This window comes from Leptinotarsa decemlineata, unplaced genomic scaffold (genome assembly GCF_025532065.1).
Source record: "Leptinotarsa decemlineata unplaced genomic scaffold, Ldec_3_MD MMD2_tig00026340_RagTag_RagTag, whole genome shotgun sequence".
NCBI lineage: Eukaryota > Metazoa > Arthropoda > Insecta > Coleoptera > Chrysomelidae > Leptinotarsa > Leptinotarsa decemlineata.
Genome location: NW_027412694.1, coordinates 9,652,720 through 9,678,275, shown reverse-complemented (window position 1 = coordinate 9,678,275; position 25,556 = coordinate 9,652,720). Strand labels below are relative to the sequence as shown.

Genomic DNA, 25,556 nt, shown 5'->3' with positions numbered 1-25,556 from the left:
ATTTTCTATAATTCTAACCTGAAAGAAGTAGAAAGACTAATTAGAAAAAACTTTTTTGAAAAATGAAATATTGCTTTGAATATCCATTTACTTTTTTATTATATTCCTAAAATAGCACTTGTTTACTTCTTATTGTATGCTTGACTTTTTTTACCTGAATAACCCACAGGAAATATTAAATATCATCTCGACGGCTAATAACAAAGAACACTTAAATTTTGTGAAATGCTAATTCGCATCACTCTTAAACACAACTCTCTGTTTATTGATTTCAGGTTATTTATTCAATTTTGGAACTGTTGTTGAATGCAGTTTTATTGAAGATGATTTCTTCAGCTTCCAACTAGTCAAAAAACAATATGATTATGAAGATGTTGGAAAAAATTAAATATATGAGACTCCATTTGTCAATACAAAAAAATTATCGTTTTCCTACATTACAATACGATTTATTGTTTTTTCTTTGAAAGTTTCTTATTTTTGTTATATTCATGATGAAGATGGAAAATAGTTTTGTCAAAGTAATGTGAAAATTTCAATACAGTTTTTTAGTAGCTCTCCAATTTTTCAATTTGTTCCACAGATGATTAGTTTTTACACACAGGATATACCAAATTCTCTCGCGCAATTTGAAGTACATATTTTCTTATCATTGTATCAATAATCGATATATTTTTTATCACTGTATTCTGAATCGTGTCAGTAATATAGTGATTTTTGGTGAGAAAATAATATTGTTATTCTTTAATACTCTTCTTTGAGCCTCCTGCTTGATTAGTATGTACAAAAAGGTAACATTTTGGTTCATACATTCATGATTATATCAGTTCAAGTGGTTTCTGTGGATCGTGTAGGTAGAGAGATTCTCAGAGATATTTCGTGTAGAATAATTAATTTTTTTCTGGCATCTCTATATAGGTACAATAGTTGTCGATGTAACAATCAACAATTTTGAGCAGTGCCCATTTCAATAAATTCTACTTCATTACTTACGTTTTCAGCTGTTTGAAACATTTCAATGGATTGACATATCACTGTTCTTTTTGTTGTTAACCTGGATTTCTGAGAAAACTAGACAAAATTGAAACCCTCCGAATTCTGTTTTGAGGACAATGTTTGACTATGTCCAGAGTGGGCCAAATTGGACTCTTTGACATAATTATTTATTTTTACAATAATTGAGGATGTTATTAAAACGACGATAAAAATAAAATAAAAACAACAAAAAAAATTAATTGGCGCTCCGGGGCGACTTCATTGATTCCAGTGGCGCATTTGCTTTTTCAGCTGCAGGAAAACCCGGAAAAACCTGCAGCACCACATCATCTAAAGATCTTGATCTAACAATGTCCTCTCTCGTATAAAACAAAATGTAGGGTGTCTCCAGAGGCTCAAATAAATTCACTGCATCACCAAAACACTTCGTGACACGACTATCATCAAATTCAAACCAGTTCGTTTCTTCTTTGACCAAGGAGTAATAATGACCAAATTCAACGCCAGAACCACAGTGAACAATGACTGCATGAATATTATAATAGTGGTCTGCTAGGTTGAAATGTTCATCTATTTCGAATCTTCCAAAGAGTTTCTTGCTTCCGTTAGAGGTTGAGACTTGTTTGAAAATCATCAGTGTTATTATTAGATTGACTGGAGCCTCAGCTATACTTGTTTCCTTATAACAGTCAGTTAGTTTGGCGCATGTTTGACAATACAGTCGATCATCACCTGTTGAAAATTCCATTTTCAGATGATTTAACAATAAGCTTTGAACGGACTGGTTATTAGTCGTATTAGGAAAAGCTAGATGAAGTTCCAGAAATTCACATAAGTTTTCAGTACTTCTTGAACATTTACCACAAAGTAAACCAGTGAGGATTTTTCCAGCAAAAGATTTACAAACACAAGACGAGATGGGTTGTACGGAATCATTCAATCCAGAGCGGTCAGGAGTATTGATTTTGCTATTGTTTTGCTCACGAAGAGTATTCAACAAGAACACCAAGAATTCGGAACAATCCTCTTGTTGTCCTAACGAGTATCTAGTGGACTTCAAAGACTCCAGGAAATCGGTTGGAGGGAAAGATGATACCTTCTTACGAAACTGCAGCTGCAAGAACAGTTGTTTGAGTTTGATGAATAAGTAGGAAACATTCCCGTTCTCGTTCATCATTAAAACTTCGTTCTTGAAATTCTTCGTCATGAACAACACTTGTAAAATGCTATTCATGTAGCAAGTGTTTCCTAAATTATCCAATCCAATTTTCTTCTCTAGATTTTCAGGACAACTATCTACTGATTCGTAAGGAAGAACATGTTTCATAGAATCTCCATAAGAACCATTTCTCAAGCTGCAATCGATCCTTTCAAGTGAAGAAGGGTTTCGTAGAGGGATCGATTCGGCTCTTGCTTCAAGAAGCTCTTCCACTGAAAGGGTACCAGTTCTACGAGGACTGCAACTCATTTTTTGGGGGCAAGAATGACCTGAGTCCACTGACCGGACTGAAAAAGAAGAAGGTGGATCAATCACTTGTGAATTAACCTTGATAGGAGACTGATGAATATCCACATATCTCGGCTTGTTTCGAAGAGGTTTCAGTTCCGTACTGAAATTAGGGCAATGCATGATCTCATAAAAATTATGTGAAGGAGGAATAGTTCCAAGTACTGAAGCAGCATTGCCAAGTTGAATAGCAAAACTAATTCTTTTTATCAAAAAAGAGGTAGAACGGGATCTTTCGTTGCTTGGCCTATTATCCTTTCAAGTTCATGAACGAATAACAGAGACTCCGGGCCATAAACACCAAAAGTTTCAACCGCTACTGGATGAAACAGATAGTTGTTTCCAAGATTTTGGTATTTTTTCCTTTTCAATTTCTCGCCAGACAATGCTGCAGTTCCAGCAGACTTGGAACTTTCGGCTAGATGGGAAGCCGCGACCGTGTCAACGCAAGTAAAGTTCCATGCCACAGGTTTACCGTATTTCCATGGTATGAGAGACATACCATCTGGTCGTTTACCATCATCTCGACTGGTACCTAAGGGTTCCAGAATTGCAGGAACATCCGCTGACAACATAGCTCGTTTCAATATGTCGTTCACTTGGTGATGTCGAGATGTACGCCCTGCACTTCTCCTGCAACTCAAACCATGTGTACCATTCTCATCAACTATACTACAACAAACACAAGTATGAGAAACACAAATAGATGAACCCATCTAAGTCCTACTGCTATTCTGAAAGATTCATCTTCTAATAGTGTTCCAAGAGATGCAACAGGTAAAGCATTCAGCCAAGCAGTCGATTCCTTAATCATTGCTGCTTTCAGACGAGCCTTTTCGTATACTCTTTTAAAGAAAATCTTTTATGACAAACTTAATGATGAAAACCGCATCTCGATATCTATCATCGTTTCTGAGTTACAGTATTTTCAAAAAGTGCTGTAACTTTTTTTCTGTCAAAAACTTCTTGTTTCTATGAAAACATTTCCAAAGCACTTTTTTACGTGGAGTTCAATAGTGTAAAAACTTATTTTGTCGAATGAGACATCAATAGTTATTGATGGAAAACTATTTTTTAATGAGACACCCTGTATATTCCTGCATATTTCAATAGAACTTAAAATTACCTTTCCAAAAATGTAGTACATGATATTTTGCTAGTCATCTTTGAAATACAGAGCTATTAGGTTTTTTCATGTAGACTTTGAAACGCATTCTGATCAAGTATGCCTTGGAGGACGCGGCGTTAAAATAGAAAGAAATTATTTCACAGCAGTAATTAAAACACATAGTTTCAATAAAACTGATAACAATTTATACTATTTTTCTACTAATAAATGAAAATTCAACATTAGTGATAATAATAATAAATTTCTACCAGCTTCTTCTACATACAGGCGACACTTTTTCTGAACGTTTTTTGCCGAATTAATTAGTTCAATAGGAGTGAGAGAAGCAAAACTTTGCATCACTACCGCTTCCAATTCGTATCTAGAATTGGTCGGCAATGTAAAAATAAGATCTTTCAACCTTCGCAAGAGGTAAAAGCCCATAGGCGTTAGGTCCGGTGACCTGGTCGGCTAACGGTAGGGTCCTTGTTTGGCTATCCAATTTGCAGATGAGAAATTGGTGACAATTGCAGTGTTATGAGGCGAAGCCCCGCCTTGTTGAAGATATATTTTTTTGAGATCTATTAGTGGCAATTCATTAACAAGGGGTTCAGTATTTTGCCTTGAAATTTATAAATACCTCTGAGATGTAAGAGTGCCATTATAAATAGCACCTGCCCACACGATAAATCCAAATTTTCCTTGACTTCTCTGCTCCACAATAGAATGGGGATTTTGTTGTACACAAGCAGTTGAAACTGCCGGCACTGCTCACACAAACTTCATCTGTCCAAATACAATTTGATGAAAAAACACGCACTTGGTTACAACTTTCCAGGAATCACTGGCAAAAAGCCATGCGATGTTCAAAATATCCTGAGTTGATGAACTCTTGTGGTCCTGTATGGCTTGAATTTGTGTTTTTTGAAAATTCTCCCAACGTTAATTCTTGATAGGCCTGTTGATATTTTCAAATTTTACGTTGACGTTTCAAGATTATTTTCAACAGCTCCTAAAAAGACAATTTCTTCCAACTCCTTATCCTTATTCGATTCGTATAATTTTGGCCTTTTCAAATTGACCATCGTCAATTAGGTTTTGTCTTAATCTTGCAAAAAGTATCTAAAAGGTTTTCTTCTCTCTGGATACCTCCCGTAACACGAATTGTTTGCTGCTTTTGCATTTTTCCCGGTTTGTATAAAGCAGACTATCATATCCCATTTGCCGTTATCGCGGAACCATGTCTAAGGCTGAATAGAGAAATGAGGATAGTTCTTCTATCAAAAATGACTGAAAACAAGTTATTCAATTTTAATTTTTTTGCTTTTTTGCAGCAATGAAATGAAAGAAAAGCGATATATTTAAATGTATTGGAATGTTTCGATAATAAATGAAGTTTTTCTATCCTATGCATTATGAGATATGAAATATTTTTTTTCTATAATTACTTCGAATCAGATTTTTTCATTCTCTACACTTCCACAACATAGGCAGAGGAATACAAACAATCAAATAATAATTGAACTTTCACGCCGCTTCTACAGCAATATCTGAAACTAATGGCGATTCCGAGCAGACTCCGTATTTCATATATCTGGTGACGTCATGCACTGTTTTGTCTGAACCGCTTCTTTGAAACCGTGTATCTGTCGGATTGTGAGGCTGGCCCTTAATTACTTTTGTCAAACGATAATATCAATTTTAGATATCTTCTAAGATATCAATTGAAATTGTATGGTGTGAAGGCTGCTCATGATGTAGATGAAATCCTCAAAGTTCATCTTGAGTCTCCACATTGGTGAAAACCATATGAAATTCTGTTCGATGAAATTTGAGTCTATCGCATTCAGACAGTCAGATAGACAGAAATGCACGGAGAACTTTGATTCATAGTATGTATTTATAATGAGTCACACCAGCCGCTGACCACCATACAGTACCTAACCATGGTCTTTTTTGGTGGGTTTTCGCGTTTGGGAAGTACCTAGGTGACTTATCGGTCCTGAATGTCTCCTGTTGATCGTTTTGGTTGTGCAAAAGCTAAGAAGAATAGACCTCGAAACATTACAATTAATGTCTATCTTTCAAATCGTGGGGCAGACACTTTTCGAGCTTGTGCTCTCTTTCTTTTCTCTATCTTCTGTACAGTAAGATTCAGATTCAATCGCTGATATTCTGATACTTTCCAACCCAGATTTGTCAACCTGTTTCTCCAATGCACTCTGCCTACTTCAGTGATGAACTTCTTTCTCTTGGTCCCAGTATTCGGGTCCTTACTGAAATATCAAGCCTGCTCGAATATTTCTCTCAAAACATCTCGTAACCTCTGTTTCTTGCGCAGAAATGGCAGTTAGAACTTCATTTTTGCAGAATATTGGAAATACTGTGGCTTCGAATTCCTTTTTGGATTTCATCCAAACAATTTGGTTATGTCACGGTGAGCGATTGTTTACAGAAATTGAAATACTTCTTTGCATATTGAGTTGCCAGGAACTCTAAATCGCTCTAAATCGTTGCTCTGAAGCAACAAACAACAAAGGGTTATAACAGATGAGTACTGTTTCGGGGCAGCAAAATAAACCCTATACTATTCTCCATATTTCTTGAATAAATCGTGAGAAATATGGCTTTCCAAACTTGAAATAGGACAATACGACAGTATCAAACATTTCTTCATACAAAGTTGCGTCAAACTACCCCGATTTTTCAAGGACAAAACACAAACACTACAGGAAAATCCTTCTAAGAACGGTGCCTGTCCAAAAGTAGCGATTCACATTGGATTGGAATCGCTGAAGATTAACTCAATTTGGAAGACAATTCTCAGGAAGTTTATTCCACATTAACGCAGTTCTCCAAATGAAAGAGTTCTTAAACAGTGAACTTTATGGTATACTCTCAAAACGATGAGCAGCCACAGTTAGTCGCGTATTTCTGATATGTACCGCTCTTGGTGGAATCAAATGTGCCAAGTCACTAGAACACCTCCCGTGAAAGTATCTATAGAAGAGAGACAAATCTCCAACCTTCCTTCGATGTTCCAGACTATCGAAGTTGCAAGTGATGTTCGCGTCTCCAATCAGGCGGATGGCTCTTTTCTGGATGGAATCCAGCAGCTTCAGGTTTGCTTAGGGGCGAAGCTCCAAACATGAGAACAATACTTTGAAGAAGGTCTAATCTGAGCTTTATAAAGCATCAGAAGTTGCTGAGGTGTGTACAGTTTTCTGGTTCGCAACAGTGTTCCAAGCTTTTGAGAAGCAGACTTTGCAATTCCAGCGACATGATTGTGCCAAGACATATTGGTGTCCATTTCAACCCCCAACAAACTCATTGAAGCAGAAAGCGGAATTGTCTGTATCACGGTAGCTCCACTCAGTCAATCCGACCGCTGTGCAAACCGGTGATTCAAACCGCAAGGCCGGACGATCGATTTTCACTTTCTATCGTCCAACCCGTGTTAGGAATCACATGTAAAAAGGTTAGACTTCCTTAGGTTTTAGCTCGCACAAGTTTAGACTATTTAGAGTTGTCGTTCGTAGGGGGGCGATGGCTGGTTAACGGAAAAAACATATTTTGAGTGATTTTTTAACAGACATTTTCATATTCCGTTCGGAGGCATTCATCTTCTTGGAGAAAACCGATGCCTGGATTTTTGTGGCGTCCTGAAATCTAAATAGAATGACGAGGCAAGTGTGCTGTCGTCAGCAAAGCAATATATTGTGAATTCTTGTTTTTTTCCAATAAGTCGTTAATATACAATCAAAATAGGGTTGGAGACTGTATAGATCCCTGGGGAACACCAGTGTTGGATAAAAATATTCGAGAGATATCCATCGACGGCCACTTGCAGGGAACGTTCTTTCAGAAAGCTGGAGAGCAATACACAAAAATGATCCAATAAGCCATAGCATCGAAGTTTTGCCAGCAAACTCTCATGCTCTGTTTATATCGACCGTTTTGTTGCCATTTTCTGTTCAGGTTTTCCAGAGGATAATGCTTATTTGGATGTATCCTTCAATTTTTTCTCTTTTGAAGCGGATATGTCTCATCGAAATTGATTTCGTATGGAACCTCCGATAATGAGATCTTCAGTTGGCCAGTATGAATTTTAGAATATCTGGGTTGATTTCAGTATGATTTTTTTTGATAGTTGAGGAACATTGATTACAGCGACTTTGCATGAAAAATTTGACAATGATTGAGAATTTCCTATGAAGATAACCAAGTATCTGCAACTTACACTTTTACGATAACTTTTTGACCTCGAGGTCGTTGCCTGCACTTCAGAAAAGTATCTTTCAAATATAAAATTACGGCTGCTGCTGTTATGGAATTTAAAAAATCCACTCACTTCAAATCCAATTTGGGAATTAATATCGTTGGAAACACAGTCTCCAACAGAGAGACAATACAAGCTATTCGCCGTCGTTTACCATGAAGGCAAAAATGCCAACATTGGACACTACGTGACCGATGCCTTCCACGTCGGCTACAATTGCTGGATTAGGTACGACGATTCTTCGGTCAAGACCGTGCAAAATGAAGACGTATTGAAACCCCAGGGAACGCGAGTTCCTTATTTGCTGTTCTACAGGAAAAGCGATATTTTCCTATCTAAATAAGGTTGCGTTGAGTTACGTAGAGTTCAGCGTCTGGAATCTTACGGAATTTCTCGTTTAAATTTTTATTGAAATTGATATTTTTTTGGTTTCAATGAATTATTTTATTCTTTCATTAGTGATAGGTATTGTTCAATTTTTAATGTTATATGTAGTTTTGATGATATTCAGAATAATTTTGTCTTTATTCAGCTGTACATTTCTGAAAAAAAAAATAAAAAATTTGGGATTGAAAACCACCCATTTATATATTCAACAGTCACATTGAGCTTCCTCTATAAATGATTCAGATTCAATATGTCTCATGAATAATTGGTATATAAATTGAGATATAAAATACTTGTGTATTTCAATATGCAGCCTAAAAATTAAACATTTTTTAGCGACTATAGTCCCACTCCCTTAATATTGCATTCCATTTACTGTTAATTTTAGAAATTTCATAAAACAATCATTTTTATCATATTCTTCTCGATTTTTCCAGATGGTAATGGAGTGTTTCTAGAAATGCCTCCTCGATTGCCGGTGCGACTTTTCCTCCTTCTTGTTATCTTCTTCTTTATTGTCTTAGTTTTCTTCACTTTTTGGAATCCCAATCGTGTGGAAACTGAGCAACAGCAAAAGAAAATTCCAGATGAGATCGTATCGTCTTTGGCTAATCTCAATGAAGCTAAAACGATTAAAAAAGCTCATGGAAAGCCTTGGTTCATGAAAGACGGAACCGAGTTACCGGAAAAGCACAAGGGTCCTCTGAGGCTGTTCCCAGATCAAGCTTCCGGTGATAGGATAGTAGATCAGTTGATGTATGTACCTGAAGATTATCAAGGTAAAAAATTGCCTATTTAGAAAGTATATCACTTTTCACAAAAATTCATGTGTATAATAATATAATTGATTGACCCAATATTCACTCTTTATGATAAAGTAGACTTACCTTAGAGAAATTGAGAGAATATATTCATAAATCTCACAATTAAAATGGATTCTGAACAGTGTTCTTAACCTTGGCGCAGGCAAATCGTAACTACGCGTTATTTAATTTTTATTTAACTGTTATAGTCGCTAAATCTTAAGCTGTTCTTAACTCTTATTTACAAATAATTACATGGGCTCAACATGCAGTCTTATTTTATTATCACTTTTTCAGTTAGTACATGACACACTACACATAAGTTTGTGAGTTATTGTGCTAAGAGTGGCCATACTTTTGTTATTTTCAAAACGATAGATCAAAAACAATTTCGTTTTTTCAATTTTACACTACTTCTTGATGGGAAAAAATACCGTTTAAGCGAAGCAATGGCTTGAAAAGTGTTATAAGAACTTCGCTCCATCAGAAATAAAATTGTACATTGGTTTGCTGACTTCAAACGTGGTAGTAGAGACACTGATGATGCAGAACGCAGTGGATGTCCAAATGAGGCAGTAACACCAGAAAACGTTAATATATAATTTAAAAACTAAAAAAAACACGCTTTTAAAGAACATCGAACTAAAAAGTTAAAAATATATTTTTTCAAATAAGCTTAAAACAATAACGAACGTAAAATACTAGTAAAAGCGACCGGCGCTTGATATACAAAAAATATAACACAAAGAGCCCACGCTTTTTTCATAATACTAGAATTTTTCGATCGTTATTGTTTTGAGCTCATTTAAAAGAAATATTTTTAACTTTTTAGTTCGATGTTCTTCAAAAGTGTGTTTTTAAACTATATTTATCTTTCATTTTTTAGTTTCCTATGCTAGAAAAGCATCTTTTTTAGTCTTTTTAAACTATATTTATTTTATCTAAGCTTTGGCATCCATCAGCCGTATATTGTTCAGAAAAATGACCATTGATATTTTCCGATTCCGGAGAGAAAGCCCAAAACTCATCTATCAAGCCCAAGGCAGCTGGCGCGCAAAAGAGAGTTACAAATAAGGCAGCAGGCGCGCATGATAATAAAAAAATATTTTTTTCCAATAAAGAAATACATGTAAAATGAGTTCGAAATATATCAAGGATATTACGTACAGCGCCATCTGCCCGCGACTAGATCAAGCAATAATGTCAATAATTCTGTCAAATACAGATCCCGATATGAAATGAAAAGGAGAGTTACAAACGAACAAACATACATACATACATACAGGTGAAACTAATATATAGCGTATAATAAAAAATCCACCAAATCGTTTTGAATGATCGAAAAGTGAAGTTGCGTGTTGACTTCATATTTACTGCATAAATAACACACCTCTTCAAATAAGTACTCATCAAAGGGATTTTGGTGTCACATTTGACCCTAAACTGAGTTTCTCCATTCACTATGACACAATAACATGCTCAGCCAAACGGATGCTAGTGTTCATCTATCGTAACTGTAAGAACTCTCGTAGCAGAGACAGTTTTTTGACTCTTTTCAATGCATACGTCAAATCTCGGCTGGAATATGCCTCCCATATATGGTCACCCATATAAAATGTCCACATAAACAAAATCGAGTCTATACAATGAAATATATTACTTATAAGCTAGAAGGAGTTTACCCTGAACAAGGCATCGACAACAGAATACTACTGAATAAATTTAATATATTATCCTTTCAAAACCGAAGAACCTACTACTCTATAGTGAATAATCTGATTGACTGTCCCGAACTACTCTCCTACTTCAAAGTTCATGTTCCACGAATCAATTCTAGAAATCTACCAAATTCTAGAACAAACATATAACTCAAGTCACCAGTTGTTGCAATGAGCAAACTTTACAATCAACTCTGTAAAAATCTCGACATTTATTAAGAACCTACTGATCAAGTTAAGAACCATGTTAGGAAACTTTTACACTCTAGTCAAAATACATGAGCCCAAATTGAAAGTTACTCTACCATGTGAGCTTATTACTACTACTGTATTACTGCTGAATTATGTTTTTTTGTAACACACCTGCACACGCCCTAATGGGCGACGCCCCATTAGGGCGTCGCCCATTAGGGCGTCGCGATAGCGACGCCAATTTTTTTAAATGGTAACCTAGATTTTCCGATTCATTTTTGAATTCTGCATCAAATTCTGAATTCAGTCATATAGTTGTAGTTTTTCTTGAATACTGTTAAAAAAGAACAATTTTATTGCATATTATAAAGAGGGCCATGAATAAGTCAAAATGAATGCAATAATACGAGTTTAATAAAATGAATCCAGAAGTTATGATTTCATTGTCTGTTCAATTTTATCAAGTTGCGTATATCTGTAAAAATTAAAATAAATGTTTCAAATTACCAAAAAATATGTAACTTTGACCACAAGTCGACTAACATGATGATAACGAAATCAATTAGTGATAACAAGAATCATGTTAGTAAGTGTTCGAACTGCCTTCCTTCACCTGGAATATACATATTGCATCTTTTTAGTAACGCCCGATTCGTGACATCTAAAAGCATCTCTCGCGTTATAGAATCACAAACATTTGTGATACTATTTTTGAAATCCTCTACATTTTGTGGACATCCCATTTGAACTAAGTCTTTGATATATTCCCAAAAAAAATGAATCTAGTGGAGTAATACCTAGACTTTGAGCTGACCATGGTATTGGACCCTCATTTCCAATCCATTTCTCATTAAAAGTATCATCCAAATATTGGATAACTATTCTATTATTATGTGGAGGTGCCCCATCTTGTTGAAACCACATATTCAATCGAGTTTGTATTGGTAGATTCTCTAAAAGATTCGGCAACACATGTTGTTGAAAAATGAAGTACCCCTCCCCATTGAGAATTCCTTCGAAAAAATGAGGTCCTATCAAATAACCATCAATGATTCCGCACCAAACATTAACTCCCCACACAGACTGAAATCTTGTTTCTTGCATTCAATGAGGGTTCACGTCAAACCAATAGTGACTTCAAGTTTGTTTATTATACCGTTGTTATGGAAACGACTTTCATCACGCCATAATATTTTTTTCAAGAACTGATCATCATCATGAATACGGGTGGTCAACCATGCAATGAAGTCCAATCTTCTATCAACATCTCCTGAATATAGGAATATATTTCAGTTATTAAATATGAAACATGAAGATTATTACCTGGATGTAGTCTTTGAACCAAATGTATTTTGTGTGGATGGAATTTGTTTTTTGACAAAATACGTTGTTTTGATGATTTCGAAATGTTACAATGCATTGCTACTTGTCTGGTTGAACTATATGGTTCCAACACCATTTGACATAGTACTGCAACACTGTGATTCTCATCAGTAGCCGTTTTTGGTTTTTTTGGCTTTCGTGCATTAAAACATCCATTTCGTGCCAATGATTTGGCTAAGCCAGCGAATGTTTTGTCTGACGGTAATTTTCTGTCAGGATACTGATTAGCATATATTATCACTGCTTCTTTTGAATTCCTTCTTGCTTCTCCATAAATACATATCATATCCAACTTTTCTGCATTTTAAATTCGAACCATTTTTCAATTTCAAAAACCAACACAAAACTGAATACACTTTCGTCAAATCTGACAGGTTTATTTTATTTTATTCCAACTTATTCATGGCTCTTTTTATAATACGTACTAAAATTGCCTTTTTTCATCAGTATTCAAGGAAAACTACAAGAATTCAAAAACCAATTGAAAATACTGGGTTACCTTTCAAAAAAATTGGCGTCGGTGTCGCGACCTCCCAACGGATGACGCCTAGTGCTGGATATCTACGTAAATAAGAGGACCCTTTGACACCAAAATTATTTTCTTTCACGAAATATGGATATTCTTTTTCATTTTTTAGATATTTGCCGTGGAGTTTTATATGGGACACCCTGTATATATGTATGTATATATGTATATGTGTATATGTATATGTGTATATATACCATTGCCACCTATAGACCCAAGAATTCTGGTTTATTATGTTCAAACATAACCAAACACTGCTTAGAATCATCAAGACGTTGTTGTTTTTGGTCAACAGTGCGAGCTCGCGCGGTACCCACTTTGAACGGAGCTTTCTCATAGTCAAATGCTTATGCAATATAAAGCCAACATGTTCTTTTGATATCATCACAATGTCAGCTAACTCACGCAACTTCATTTTTCGATCATTCAAAACGATTTTGTCGATTTTTTTATGTTTTCTTTTGTTACTGCCTCATTTGGACATCCACTGCGTTCTGCATCATCGGTGTTTCTTCGATCATGTTTGAAGTCAGCAAACCAACGTTTAATTGTTGTTTCTGATAGAGCAGAGACCTAATAACACTTTTCAAGCCATTGCTTCGCTCGAACGGTATTTTCCCATCAAGAAGCAATATAGTATCAAAACACTAAATTATTTTTGATCCACTGTTTTGAAAATAACAAAAGTAGTGATACTCTCAGCCCAATAACTCATGAATTTCATGAGTTATTGTGTCTTGAGACAGCTGTACACATTAATAACAACAATAAAATTCCACAAAAATAACATGAATTGGAAAAATAAGTCATTCCTATGAAAGACGCTATATGTGTAACTCTAATTACATTATAAATCGATTTAAGAAAAGCTTGCTGCAAAGAACCTGCCCATATCTTGTGCCCAAACTGTACAATATTATTCCTTCCAAGTTCAAAACTATTAACTGAATTTCATTATTTGTCAGCTGTATTGAAAAGTGGATTCTTACTATTCTAAGATAGAAATTACACAAACTAATAAATTGATTATAAGCTGTCTTTGTTCATCTTTCACTGCCTGAACCACTGTGCATGCTGTTTTTGGCGGGTGCATTGACTTGGGATGTGGGGGTTGAGCAAACCAGCCATCGGATGCCTATTTCCACGTAGCCCCGCTAGATACGGGAATGACAGAATCACTTGTGGTTTTGTTATTCCCTAACTGAATGGCATCCCAACGATGGCTTGATCCTGAAGTGTGTGTATCCGTGCCGAGAGGATGAATGACACTGAGCTGTCTCTACGGCTCTACTCTCTGCGGAACCTTAGAGATACCGGGTGCCCTCTCTCTGTAAATTTAGATCAGGAGGGAGAGCTTCTCAACTCTCCAACTCCTGATCCAATAATTGAACCTGAAACAAAAAGGTTTGGTGGTGCAGCCAGGAAACGACTGAGTCGTCTCCTCAAGAGCGGGGTACCTTATGAAACCGCTTGCACCAAAATCTTGAGCGGCGTACGCAGAATCTATCTCAAGTGGAGGAACGAACCCTCCATGAGTAGGTTAGCAAACGTTGAGCTCAAGTAATAATTCACCAAAACCAGAGGCGAAAAAGCCCTACACGGTTGAATCTAAGACATCGTCAGCTGTAGCTGACGTGCAAAAACCCTCAAATAGAAAGGTTGTCGCTGGTATCAAAGTGGAAATTTTGTACCTTGACTATCCAACTACCTCATTAATGATGAAACAGCAGAGCATATACTTTGTGCCTGTCCCGCTGGGGCAGAGTTCGGCAGAGCTACTCAACATACAAACTAATCGGCTTCGTTCAGAAGTTAGGTTTATTTGGTCGAGTGTGAATAGGTGTGAACCACAATAAACCCTTGCGGGTTACGGTGGATGGTCGAATAGACCCACTCACTTTGGATCTAACCTAACCTAACCCAAGCATTGTTTGACAAACACTACTCAATGGGATAATCTTTCAAGAAGTGAAGAATTATTCGTATATTCTGCTATGATTCTCAAATTTTATAAATATATATGTATGTACATTTATAATTAACATTAATATAGCAATATTAATTACCATATCACCAACCTTATATGGGTTTCAGTAACAGTAACAATACCTGTTTTATCTTGTTCAATTGTAAACTCATTATTTACCTACGCACAAACTCGTTCTTCTGCAGGTTAACTGAGTATATTCATTTATTACATATTCAAAGTTCCCACTTTAATGTGAAAATTTTACTTGAAAGTTTAAAAAACCTCGACACGTGTCGACACAATAGTATCTTCAGGTTTTACAATATTGTATTATGATGAATACGTTGATAGTAATAGATAGTAGATAGTATCCAGAATTGGAGATCATAATGTATTGGTTCTATTTGTGGGTTGAGTTCCTTTGAAATCAACTTCTTATTCAGTCGTAGCATTCGAATATTTAAATGATTTCAATTTACTTTGAAAGATGAAAAAGGGAAAATTGAAGGTGTACTATCAATTTGAACAATATTGAAGAGACTCAAAGTAATCAGAAAAATCAAATTATTTAAAACTGTACTCACTTTTATAGTTTTCAGTCGGAGACGTAAAAAATTGCTGAAATTATTTTTTTTTGTAAAACATTCAGTATCGACAACTAAGTCTTCTATTATTTTTGAGACAGAAAATGATTTACAGACGCAGTTCATTTGTTAAACTAATTATTGAACAGCGAATTATTAAATTTTATTGAAGTGTTAATGAATACGTATAGCTTGTTTATTCTGTTTTTTTTTTTCTGTAACAATTTTCCACTCTAACATCTACACTTCCATGTAATGAATATTTCTTTATATCTTTACAGGAAACAACAGTCCTGAAAAAGTGATACTCACCTATACTCGTCTGAGCTCTTGGGGTCAGAAATCTGGATCATCTTCTTTTAATGGGTGCCCAGTCAGCAGATGTTCTTTAACTGATGACTTACGTAAAGCAACAGATGCAGATGCTATTTTGTTCAAAGATCGTGTCGTGCAACCAGGTGTCCCAAGACCCTCTAACCAGGTGATTAGGTTGTTTCAAAAGTTTTATCCGTTTCTGCGAGTCTACTTTATCAATAGAAATCATCACCATTTGAATTAGTGTACTTTTGCCAACGTAACACAAGTCAATTAATTTCGTCAGAATGGAAATTGTGTGTTCGGGATTCGATGAAGTCGACAAAGACCGTTTTTGCCTGGTCCTGATTGCCTGGTCCACCGGTGAGAAAATTATCGAAGTCTTGGAGAAATGGTAGTCGATTGGTGGGAGGTTTGGGGAGTATGGTGGGTAAGGCAGAACTTCGACGCTCAACTAGTTTAGTTTTCGGACAGTGATTTATGAAATATGCGGATGGTTGTTGTCGTGAAGCAGGATCGGACCTCTTTTATTGACCGGTGCCGTCTGCTGCTGACGCAATTTTTGGTACATTCCGTCGATTTTCTCGCAAGATGATTTTTCTGTGATGGTTTGGCATGGTTGCACACCTACCTTACAGTAACCATGGCCTTTTTTGGTGGGTTTTCGCGTTTGGGAAGTGCCTGGGTGGCTAATCGGTCTCCAACCACTGTCCTGAACATCTGTTGTCGTAGAGGATCCACTTTTCATCACACGTGACGATCCGATCCAAAAAAGGATCGTTTTGGTTGTGCAAAAGCAAAGAAGAACAGACTTCGAAACGTAACAATTTCTGTCACTCGTTCAAATTGTGTGACACCCACTTTTCGAGCTTTTCGACCTCAACAATACGTTTGAAACCATAAAAAACCGCATGGGAGCTGACGCCCAGTTCTTCCACCATCCCATCTATAGTCGAAGTGAACTGTATTGTGCATGTGTTGCCAACTGAATGAACCATAAAGTCGCTACACATGAACCAAAATTCCACTACACTGCTTCATTTTCCGCTACGCTTGTATATCTGACGAAATCAGTTTGCGCATGTACTCTATCCAAAATTAAATACTACACAACTTACGTGTATCCTTCAGATACCACAAAACCGAACTCTCACTAATGTCAAGAATCAGGATTATGCTAATTTTCAACCGCGCAACTAGTAGATGGTTTCTAATTTTCTAAATCTACAGCACTTAGTTTTTGAAAGCTGTCGTCTCGAACTAATATTTTTTAGCTTGAAATGATTTTGGAAGTAAAAATAAATATCAATTTGTTCGTACGTATAGTCATACTGAGCTCTTGAACGATCATTCACGACAGGTTCAATCCATCCTTTCAAGTTGGAATCAGTTTGTTTTCAAGTTTGTTTTCGAGACTTTTTGTATTTTTTGAACATGATCGTTCCCGTCAATTTCAACTGCGGTAGCTTTTTCGCTCAAGCTATAATCAGATGAACTATCTTCCATTTTTTTCATCATATAATAACCAAATGGCATCATCACTATGACTATAACGTATTGACTGTGCATTCAATTATTCAAGTGTCAGCTTCGAGTGATGTATGTGTGAGTATTTTTTCATTATTAATTATTTGTAGAAAATTCCGCTACTTTATGTTCAAATCCGCTACGCCGCTACCGCCGAGTAAATTCCGTCCCGCTGCCATCTAGTTCACGTGGACTGAAGAATTGGTGTTTAGTATTGGATAATTTTTACTAGCCGAGTTTTATGATTGCCTGAAGAGTCATAAAATTAAATTTCAAGTCATGTGACGAATAGAATGCGAGGATGGTTATAGCCATCATGTTGTCAATGTTCAGTTCAGGAACTGATCGAGATTTGAGTGTTGAAATTCGAAATTCGTACAGTTATAATTGCTTAAAATTTTTGTTATCTGTTTAAAATATGGCGTCCTTGGACAAGTACTAATAGTAATAACGAGTGTGATAACGCAGACTTTTTTCTGTATAGTGATTCCAATAGCGATGGTGAACAATGCGAAAAAGAGATACCAGTGAATAAGATTCAGATGCATCTAAAAAATGAAACACAGAGTATGTTTCGATGTATATAAGAATGTACATCTCAAGTTTGGTTTCGAGGGAAACACACATCAGATTTGACTGAAATTTCTTTCTAAACTGTACGTAAGATAGTCAAAAACAAAACTTATAAACACAAGACGCGATGTAATATGGGATTACCAAAACCTTTAGATGTTTATCTAATGAAATCATTGAAAAAAACAATAGGTATACGACTGTTACGAAAGCAATGAGATTCCTATAACTGAAATCAGACTGAAGAAATTGAATACTTCCGGCCATAACGTGAGCTGCTGTGACAAAACTTTTCAGAATTGGATAAATAAACTAGGATTTAGATTTAAAATAATAAACAAACGTCAAGCAGTTATGGAAAGCAGGAGAATAGTGGAATTGCGTAACAAATACTTAGAACAAATAACTAAATATAGACAAGAACAACGGCAAATTTTCTATTTGGACGAAACTTGGTATGACACTCACGACACAGTTACGAAAGGGTGGACTGATGGTTCGAGAATGTGTACGCCTAACAAGCCTGCAAACAAAGGATCGCGAGTAATCATTTTGCATTGCGGAGGAAGTAAAAGATGGTTTCCGAATAGTTATTTCGATTTTTATATAATCAGAAATGATTATTGAATAATAAAAATAAGTAAGCTCCCTAACTATATTATTGGTAGGTAGGTTGCACTAAACCGTTTACTTGAACTCTTAAACTATACAGTTTGTGATATAAAGTCTCCACCAGGGTTCTCAAATCCTCGTACTGAAGGTGCTCATCTTAGAGGTCAAAATATCCGGACGACATTTTGCAAACCAACGTCATGCCTGGTTAATTTTTCGACAGCGCTTTAATTCACTTTGAATTCGTAAAGAAAAATTGACGAAAATCGCTTAACTAACTAACTAATATTATGTAAAAGAATCCATTCACTAATTTATAACAGCCAGGTGCATATTTCCTTAGGAAAAATGGATATCTAATCAGACCAGATAAAATATTCATTGAGAATAGTGTGATCTAATGTATACACAAAAAGTTCCGACGATAATATGGATATCATCGAATATCACGAATATTACAAAAATTTACAAACCAAATGACTAAGTAAACAACATTGCAATAGTTAAAATTGCGATAAATATAAGAAGAGTAATATCCCCCAACTTTATTATCCCACATAGCAATAGATATTCCAGGTATATTTCATGAATATACATTTAAGGATATTGTATTATGCTATGAATATGCCATGGATATATATATATATATATATATATATATATATATATATATATATATATATATATATATATATATATATATATATATATATATATATATATATATATATATCTTCTGGAGAATATTCCCTGGAAGTGCTCCTGGCGAACCTTTGATATGTTTTAAGAATATTCCTTGGGAATATTCTTGGAATATCTTATAATATTCTTAGAATATCTAAGGTATATTCTATTAAGAATATTCCAGGAATAGAACCCGAGGAATATTCATAAAATATTCAGGATATTCTTAGTTTATTGTAGGAATATACAATAGAGAAACACCATAGAATATTCTTTAAATATATTTTATGAATATTCTAGGAATATTTGGAATATTCCAAGAATGTGACGAGTAACCGCTATTAGGCATGTATATATTGCATTTTGATACAAGATTCACACAAGTAATAAAACACATAATATTCATAAACAAATATATTTTAAAAACAATATACACTGAAATATTTGACGTTTCAACCAATATTAAAAATAAAAATCTAATTCAAAATATTTATTCACTGAATAAAATATTCCTGAATACTGTCATATTACAAATATTAGAAATGTATTCAAATTAGGATGTTCCTACTCTCTAACAAATGTATACTAGAAAATATACTAAAATAACAACTCTGTGAATTCATCAGGACTAATTAAAAAATAATAAATATATCATTTCATTGAAAAAGAAAAAGTGTACTACATCAAGAAATAGATTAGGTTAGGTTTCTCACTTAGAAAAATAAACCCACAAATGAAGTATTTAAAATGAGTGGTATGATGGGTTCTTCAATGAATTTCACTTACTTAAAGTTATTCAAACTTTGCTCACCAGAATAGTTTTCCTTATATTTGTCCAACAATGCATCAGCCAGTGTTTCAATAGTAATACCTGGAACAAAATGTACATTAACGTTCATTATCACTATTTGAAAGTGGCACAATAAAATTGGAATAAAAATCAAATAGATATTTTTCGCATAGGTTACTCATGAACATTTACAACATTTTATGACTTGGAGAGCAACTTGCATTGTCTTGTTGAAAAGTAATCATTACGTTTTCAGTTCCTTGGCGCACCTGCTTGTACCAGGTACCACTCTGTTTCCTTTTGGGCAAATTGATACTATCTTGAAAATGAGTGATAAAAATTAAAAATTATGAAAAAAAATGATACAAAAGAATGTGTCATTCACTTACTTTTCTCTATTGAAGATACACAACTGAAATCACTTTAGTTCAAACATGTACTTCAAACCAACAAATCCCACACACCAACTCTCCTCGAACCTAAAATGAGGTATAGTAGGTTAATCACCATGACTTTACTATCGATACTATTGCATTTTACTTACTTTTCTTGAAGACTGAATAGATGCAACTCTCCTGTTTGAAGATCCAAAATCAAACTATTCGCTGTACTGCAAATTGGACAACCCCAAATTATAAATGGTACACTGAACGTGACAGAATTATATTTTGATAATAACACCAACACATCATGCATTACACACGCGAACCTGCCACGTCAACCGCCATGTTGAATCAAATGTCGAATTTAACGCAAACGCAAATGTACCATGCATTAAGGGACAGCCGCTTTCACAGAGCTTATTCGACTGTCGCGCGCTACACTTCAATTGACCAATGAGAAACGTTTACTCCAATTATTCACTTCCCCATTTCTCTGTTTCCAGGATTTTTTGCTTTGTAATTAAATAATTTCAAATACAAAAAGACAAATAGGATGAGAATTAACCAATTTATTGATGCAATTGGTTCATTTATTGGCCCATTCAAATTTTTTTGTCGTTTCCAACAGTTGCTGTTGGAGTAATTCATCCAGAATCTTTGCGTTGAGTTCAAAAACTGGTTAACACTATCAGGGTTATATACATTAGGTTATGCATTCGATTAAGATCTTCAAATATTTTTGTTTTTAATAATATTGAATTATTTGAATACGTGATTATAAGATAATTCAAAATTCCATTGTATAGAATATTCCAAAATATACCGTGGGGATATATTCTAAGAATATACCATATGGTATATTCGATTGACAATATTCTGAGAATATTCAAGGGAGAATAATCCATTTATAGACATTCTATGCACATTCTTTCGGGAATAATCCTGCCATATTCATTCAAGCATATTCTATGAATATTCTAAAGGCATGTATATATTCCAAGAATATTCTATGAATATTTGGAATATATACGTTCGTTTTATGATATACAGGGAATATTCCATGAATATCTAGTGCTGTGTGGATAATCTCTTATGAAAGTATTTCTTGAAACAGATATTCACAATACTGGTGACGTGTTGATATCTTTCTATATTCATCATCTGTGATTTTGATGGGAGTTCCGTGGTGGCCGTGGTAGTGGACGTCCACAATAAAGGTATGCGGATGCCATGTGCTATCTTGGGGCTCCTTTTTGTGTTGTGTTGTGCTAAAATTGAAATGTGGAGTGTCTAAAAAAGTGATGAATAGGTGGCCCCCTTTATTCACGCCGGTATCCAGGCCAGGGTGGTTCGGATAACCACTCAAAGGGGGTTATATATGTGGAAAAATACCAAAAGGTCTCCCAAGCAGGAAGCGACTGCAAAAATTCGAATTGTTTTATGTTAAAAAAACCTATTGTTTTTTATTATAACAAGAAAAAAAATGGGTAGCAGCATTGCTTCGTGCAAGACCGCTGCGCCCCCCGACGAAGCTCCTGTTAACCAACAGGAGGAGCATTGGTCATATTCGCCTGAAGTTAGGAAGCAACGACCATCCAAAACAGAGAGAGAGATCTGTGATTTTGATGAATTGTACCTTAGGTTGTGAACAGGACTCAATAACTTGAGTAGGTGAGCTGTCAAAAATTAGTATTCAATAGATATGGTCAATACTTGATGGAAAATATACGTGGACTGTTCAAGAAATATGGTGAGTGTTCAAATTTCGAGGGCAACGTACATTCGATTAGCGATTTTTTCAATTTTTTTAAATTGGAACACTTGTCTCGAACATATGTTCACAGTTTCAATATGTTTAGTTTGTTGGTGAGAAGCATGTTTTGCGTGTTCGGCGATTTGCTGCCATCGGAAATGGATAATGGATAAACAATTTGCACCAAATTTTGTGTGAAAAATGGAATTGACTTTAAAAATATGTACAACCTTCAGAAGTCGAAATTTGTGCGAGCTAAGGACTAACGAGGTCTTACCTTTTTACATGTGATTCCTAACACGGAATCGAACACACAATCAAAAACACTTGAAATGTTGACAGTGACATACGGTGATTGTACTCTGAGTCATAAAAAAAGTTTACAAGCCGTATAAGCTTTTCGGAGAAGGTCGAGAAGATGTGAATGACGACGCTCGCCCAGCACATCAACAACTATTGAAAATATTGAGAAAGTTAGTTGAATTGTTATGGACAATCGTCGAATTACTATCAAAGAAAGGAGTTGCTGAGAATATCAGCATATCTGTTTCCTCATACTATGCAATTTTCTCGAATATTTTGGGCATGAGTATCGCTCAGAAATTGTTTAATATCGTCAACGGCAATTACGACAAAGCTCACTCGTCATTGCTTGTTCGTAATTTTTTGGCCAAAAACAACACCGTAATCACCAGATTTGAACCCCTGCCACTTTTTTCTGTTCCCAATATCGAAGAAACCCATGAAAGGACGGCATTTTGCGACGATTGAGGAGATAAAAACTGGGTCGCTGAGAAAGATCAAGGACATACCAAAAAGTGCATATCAGAACTTCTTCGAGGGTTGAAAAGAAAACGCTGTCACAAGTATATTATATCTGAGGAGAACTACTTTGGATGGGATAAAATAGAAACTGATGAATTAATAAATATTTTTTGAGAAAAATTGAAATTCACGTCATTTTTTGAAAAGACAGCGTATATTAAAAATTATTGATGCAGTTTACTGTAAGATTTCCACTATAAAAGGTTCTATAAAAACAAGTTGCAACCATTTCATATTCCAATTACATTAGTGATTTTACCTGAAACAAACAAAGGAATATATTCATCTATTATTTGGTTTTTAATAAAAACATGTAAATAAATTAATGATTATTACACAGTAATTATTCTAGCAGGGAAAATAAATGATGAGAACAGATCAGCGGAGTAAATGAAATCAATTTGATTTATGAGATACTGACAGAATGAATTGGTTTACCTCACTGACTCCAACTTTTCAGAACATGTAACTCGTCTATTAGAAAAAAATGTTATAAGAAAAATCAAACCCAACATAAATTAAATAGATTCAAAAATTTTGTAAATTCTTGCTGCATAAAATTTTAGATCTGTAAGAAAAAGTAGGTTCAATACTTGTTGAAATTATTGAAAATAAATGGGTAGCGGTGACTGGGAATGAACAGAAATGGAATGAGGTTGGACATAGCAGATCACCTTCAACAGCAAGGCACTTCCTGCGGCGGGCGCCAAGAGCTCCGCCTTGAATGAAGGCAAGAAACCGGCTGCCCCTGCAGGAAAGCTTCGTCACTTGTGCACCTTCACGGAGAGAACCCCAAGAAAGTTGAAGAAGCCGCGCAACGACAGTAATATCGCTGCACCTTCCAAAACCTTCGCGGAGGCCACCGTGAGACACTTTAAGGTTGCCAAGGCCTTGGCCTACACCTGTCAATAAAAAAGATATGTCTTCTTGTAACCTGTTCACCTTCCTGGAAAGGACAGGATGGACGATGACCTAGGAGGAGAAATCCTCGGTCATCGATGCAATGGGTCACATGTGGCTTAAGTGCTGTGAGTCTACACTCACCCTCCCTATTCTACAGATACCAGATACCTCAAAACTGATATTGATGATTTCTCGTTCATATTGAATTTTGATTGCTTGTCTTACAGCCAATGTTCCTAATGACCTGAGCTTGAGATTAATTTCATTTCGGCAGTTCGACACATTCTTTTGCACTTATTAGGTATATACAAGCTAATCTTTTGATTGCACTTCCTTTCCCTAGTCAACTTGAGTATAAATTACGACTAAAAACAGGTGATTGAATCCCTAAAATCACACTATTTTGAAATAAATGTAAAAACACATCAGTTATTTTTTGGTCAAGAATCATTTAAATTGAAAAGCATATTGAAGTTATTTCAAAAACTACACCTCAACGATTTGATCAAATCAATTGAAAAAGCTAATGTCTTAGCGAAACATGTTGTGCTATATTTTTCAAATAAAGTTTGTGGAGATCAAATCGTTGAGGTGTAGTTTTTGAAATTGCTATGGATCTTCATCAAGTAACGGCCGATTCAATCAAAAAAATATTGAAGTTATGATCATTAATGAAAAGATTAGTTTCGCGATAGTAACTAAACTAACTGAGCATTGGAATGAATGTGGAGTTGAAGGGTTCCATAATACCGAATACTGTGACTTCATTATCTTAAAATTGTTATAAAATATATAAATGGTGAAGGAACAACTCATTGCAATTATGTTAGAATAGTTCCGTGTATTTATATATTGCTCTACATCATCTTCACTTAGCAGTGCTACCTATACATAAATAAAAATCTATGTTTTTTGTATTATGTGTGGAATTATTTTGAAATTTTCATTCAGGTTTGGATCATTTACCATTTGGAGAGTCCATATCATACTGCAAATATCAAGTTTATAGACCAGATTAACTGGACTGCAACCTACCGCAGGGATAGCGATATTGTTGCTCCTTACGAGAGATGGGCCTATTATAAACCTACAGTACGTATTTTATATCATATATTTCAAACTCTTTTGAAAAAATATCAATTTGAATCAGATTCGAGATTGCTGGTTGAATTATGATATGGATATTGTTGTAGATTATCCCCTGAAAAAAAAACTTCGGCAGCCGCTGGTCTTCGTCAATTGATCGTAACTTTGCCAAGGTCACGCTCAACTCGACTTCCGTTTCTGGATCGTTATAGGTGTCCCGTCGCTTCAAGAGACTTCCCTATCGGCTTCCAGAGACCTTCATTACGATATATAAACACTACCAACAGGCAGATCTGGGAAGTCTAGTTGAAAGTGAGCTACGAAGTGATCTAATAAGGCGATAGACATTTGAGTATTAGTCTGAAGTTTCAGTAAAACTGTTTATGTTGAATTGTCAGTGTAGCAGAAAAATGAAGTTGAGTTTATTCGTACAGAGAAGTCAATTATTGTCAAACCCACGCGAAAAACGTAACAATATTTTTGAAGTGGATATCGATAAATAGTTATTAATTGGATAACGAATAGAGTAAATGTATCTAAGAATGTACCTACGTTGTGTTAGCTTGAAAGATGGATCTTTCTATATTACTGCGAGCGAATTTCAACATTTTATTGCCAGATCACTATCTCACTGAATGCAAAATAAATCACAA

The 25,556-nt window shown here is 35.3% G+C and overlaps 1 protein-coding gene across 1 annotated transcript in view; it reads left to right on the top strand.

Annotated features, from left to right (window-relative positions):
• The first annotated feature begins 677 nt into the window (after positions 1 to 677).
• The window catches only part of LOC111510682 (glycoprotein 3-alpha-L-fucosyltransferase A), a 49,609-nt gene continuing 24,730 nt past the window's right edge, over positions 678 to 25,556 (top strand). The window contains exons 1-4 of the mRNA XM_074183533.1: positions 678 to 720; positions 8,715 to 9,056; positions 15,734 to 15,933; positions 24,769 to 24,909. Of these exons, the coding sequence (XP_074039634.1) occupies positions 8,738 to 9,056; positions 15,734 to 15,933; positions 24,769 to 24,909 (660 nt within the window). The 5' untranslated portion in view covers positions 678 to 720; positions 8,715 to 8,737. The remainder of the gene's footprint in view (positions 721 to 8,714; positions 9,057 to 15,733; positions 15,934 to 24,768; positions 24,910 to 25,556) is intronic.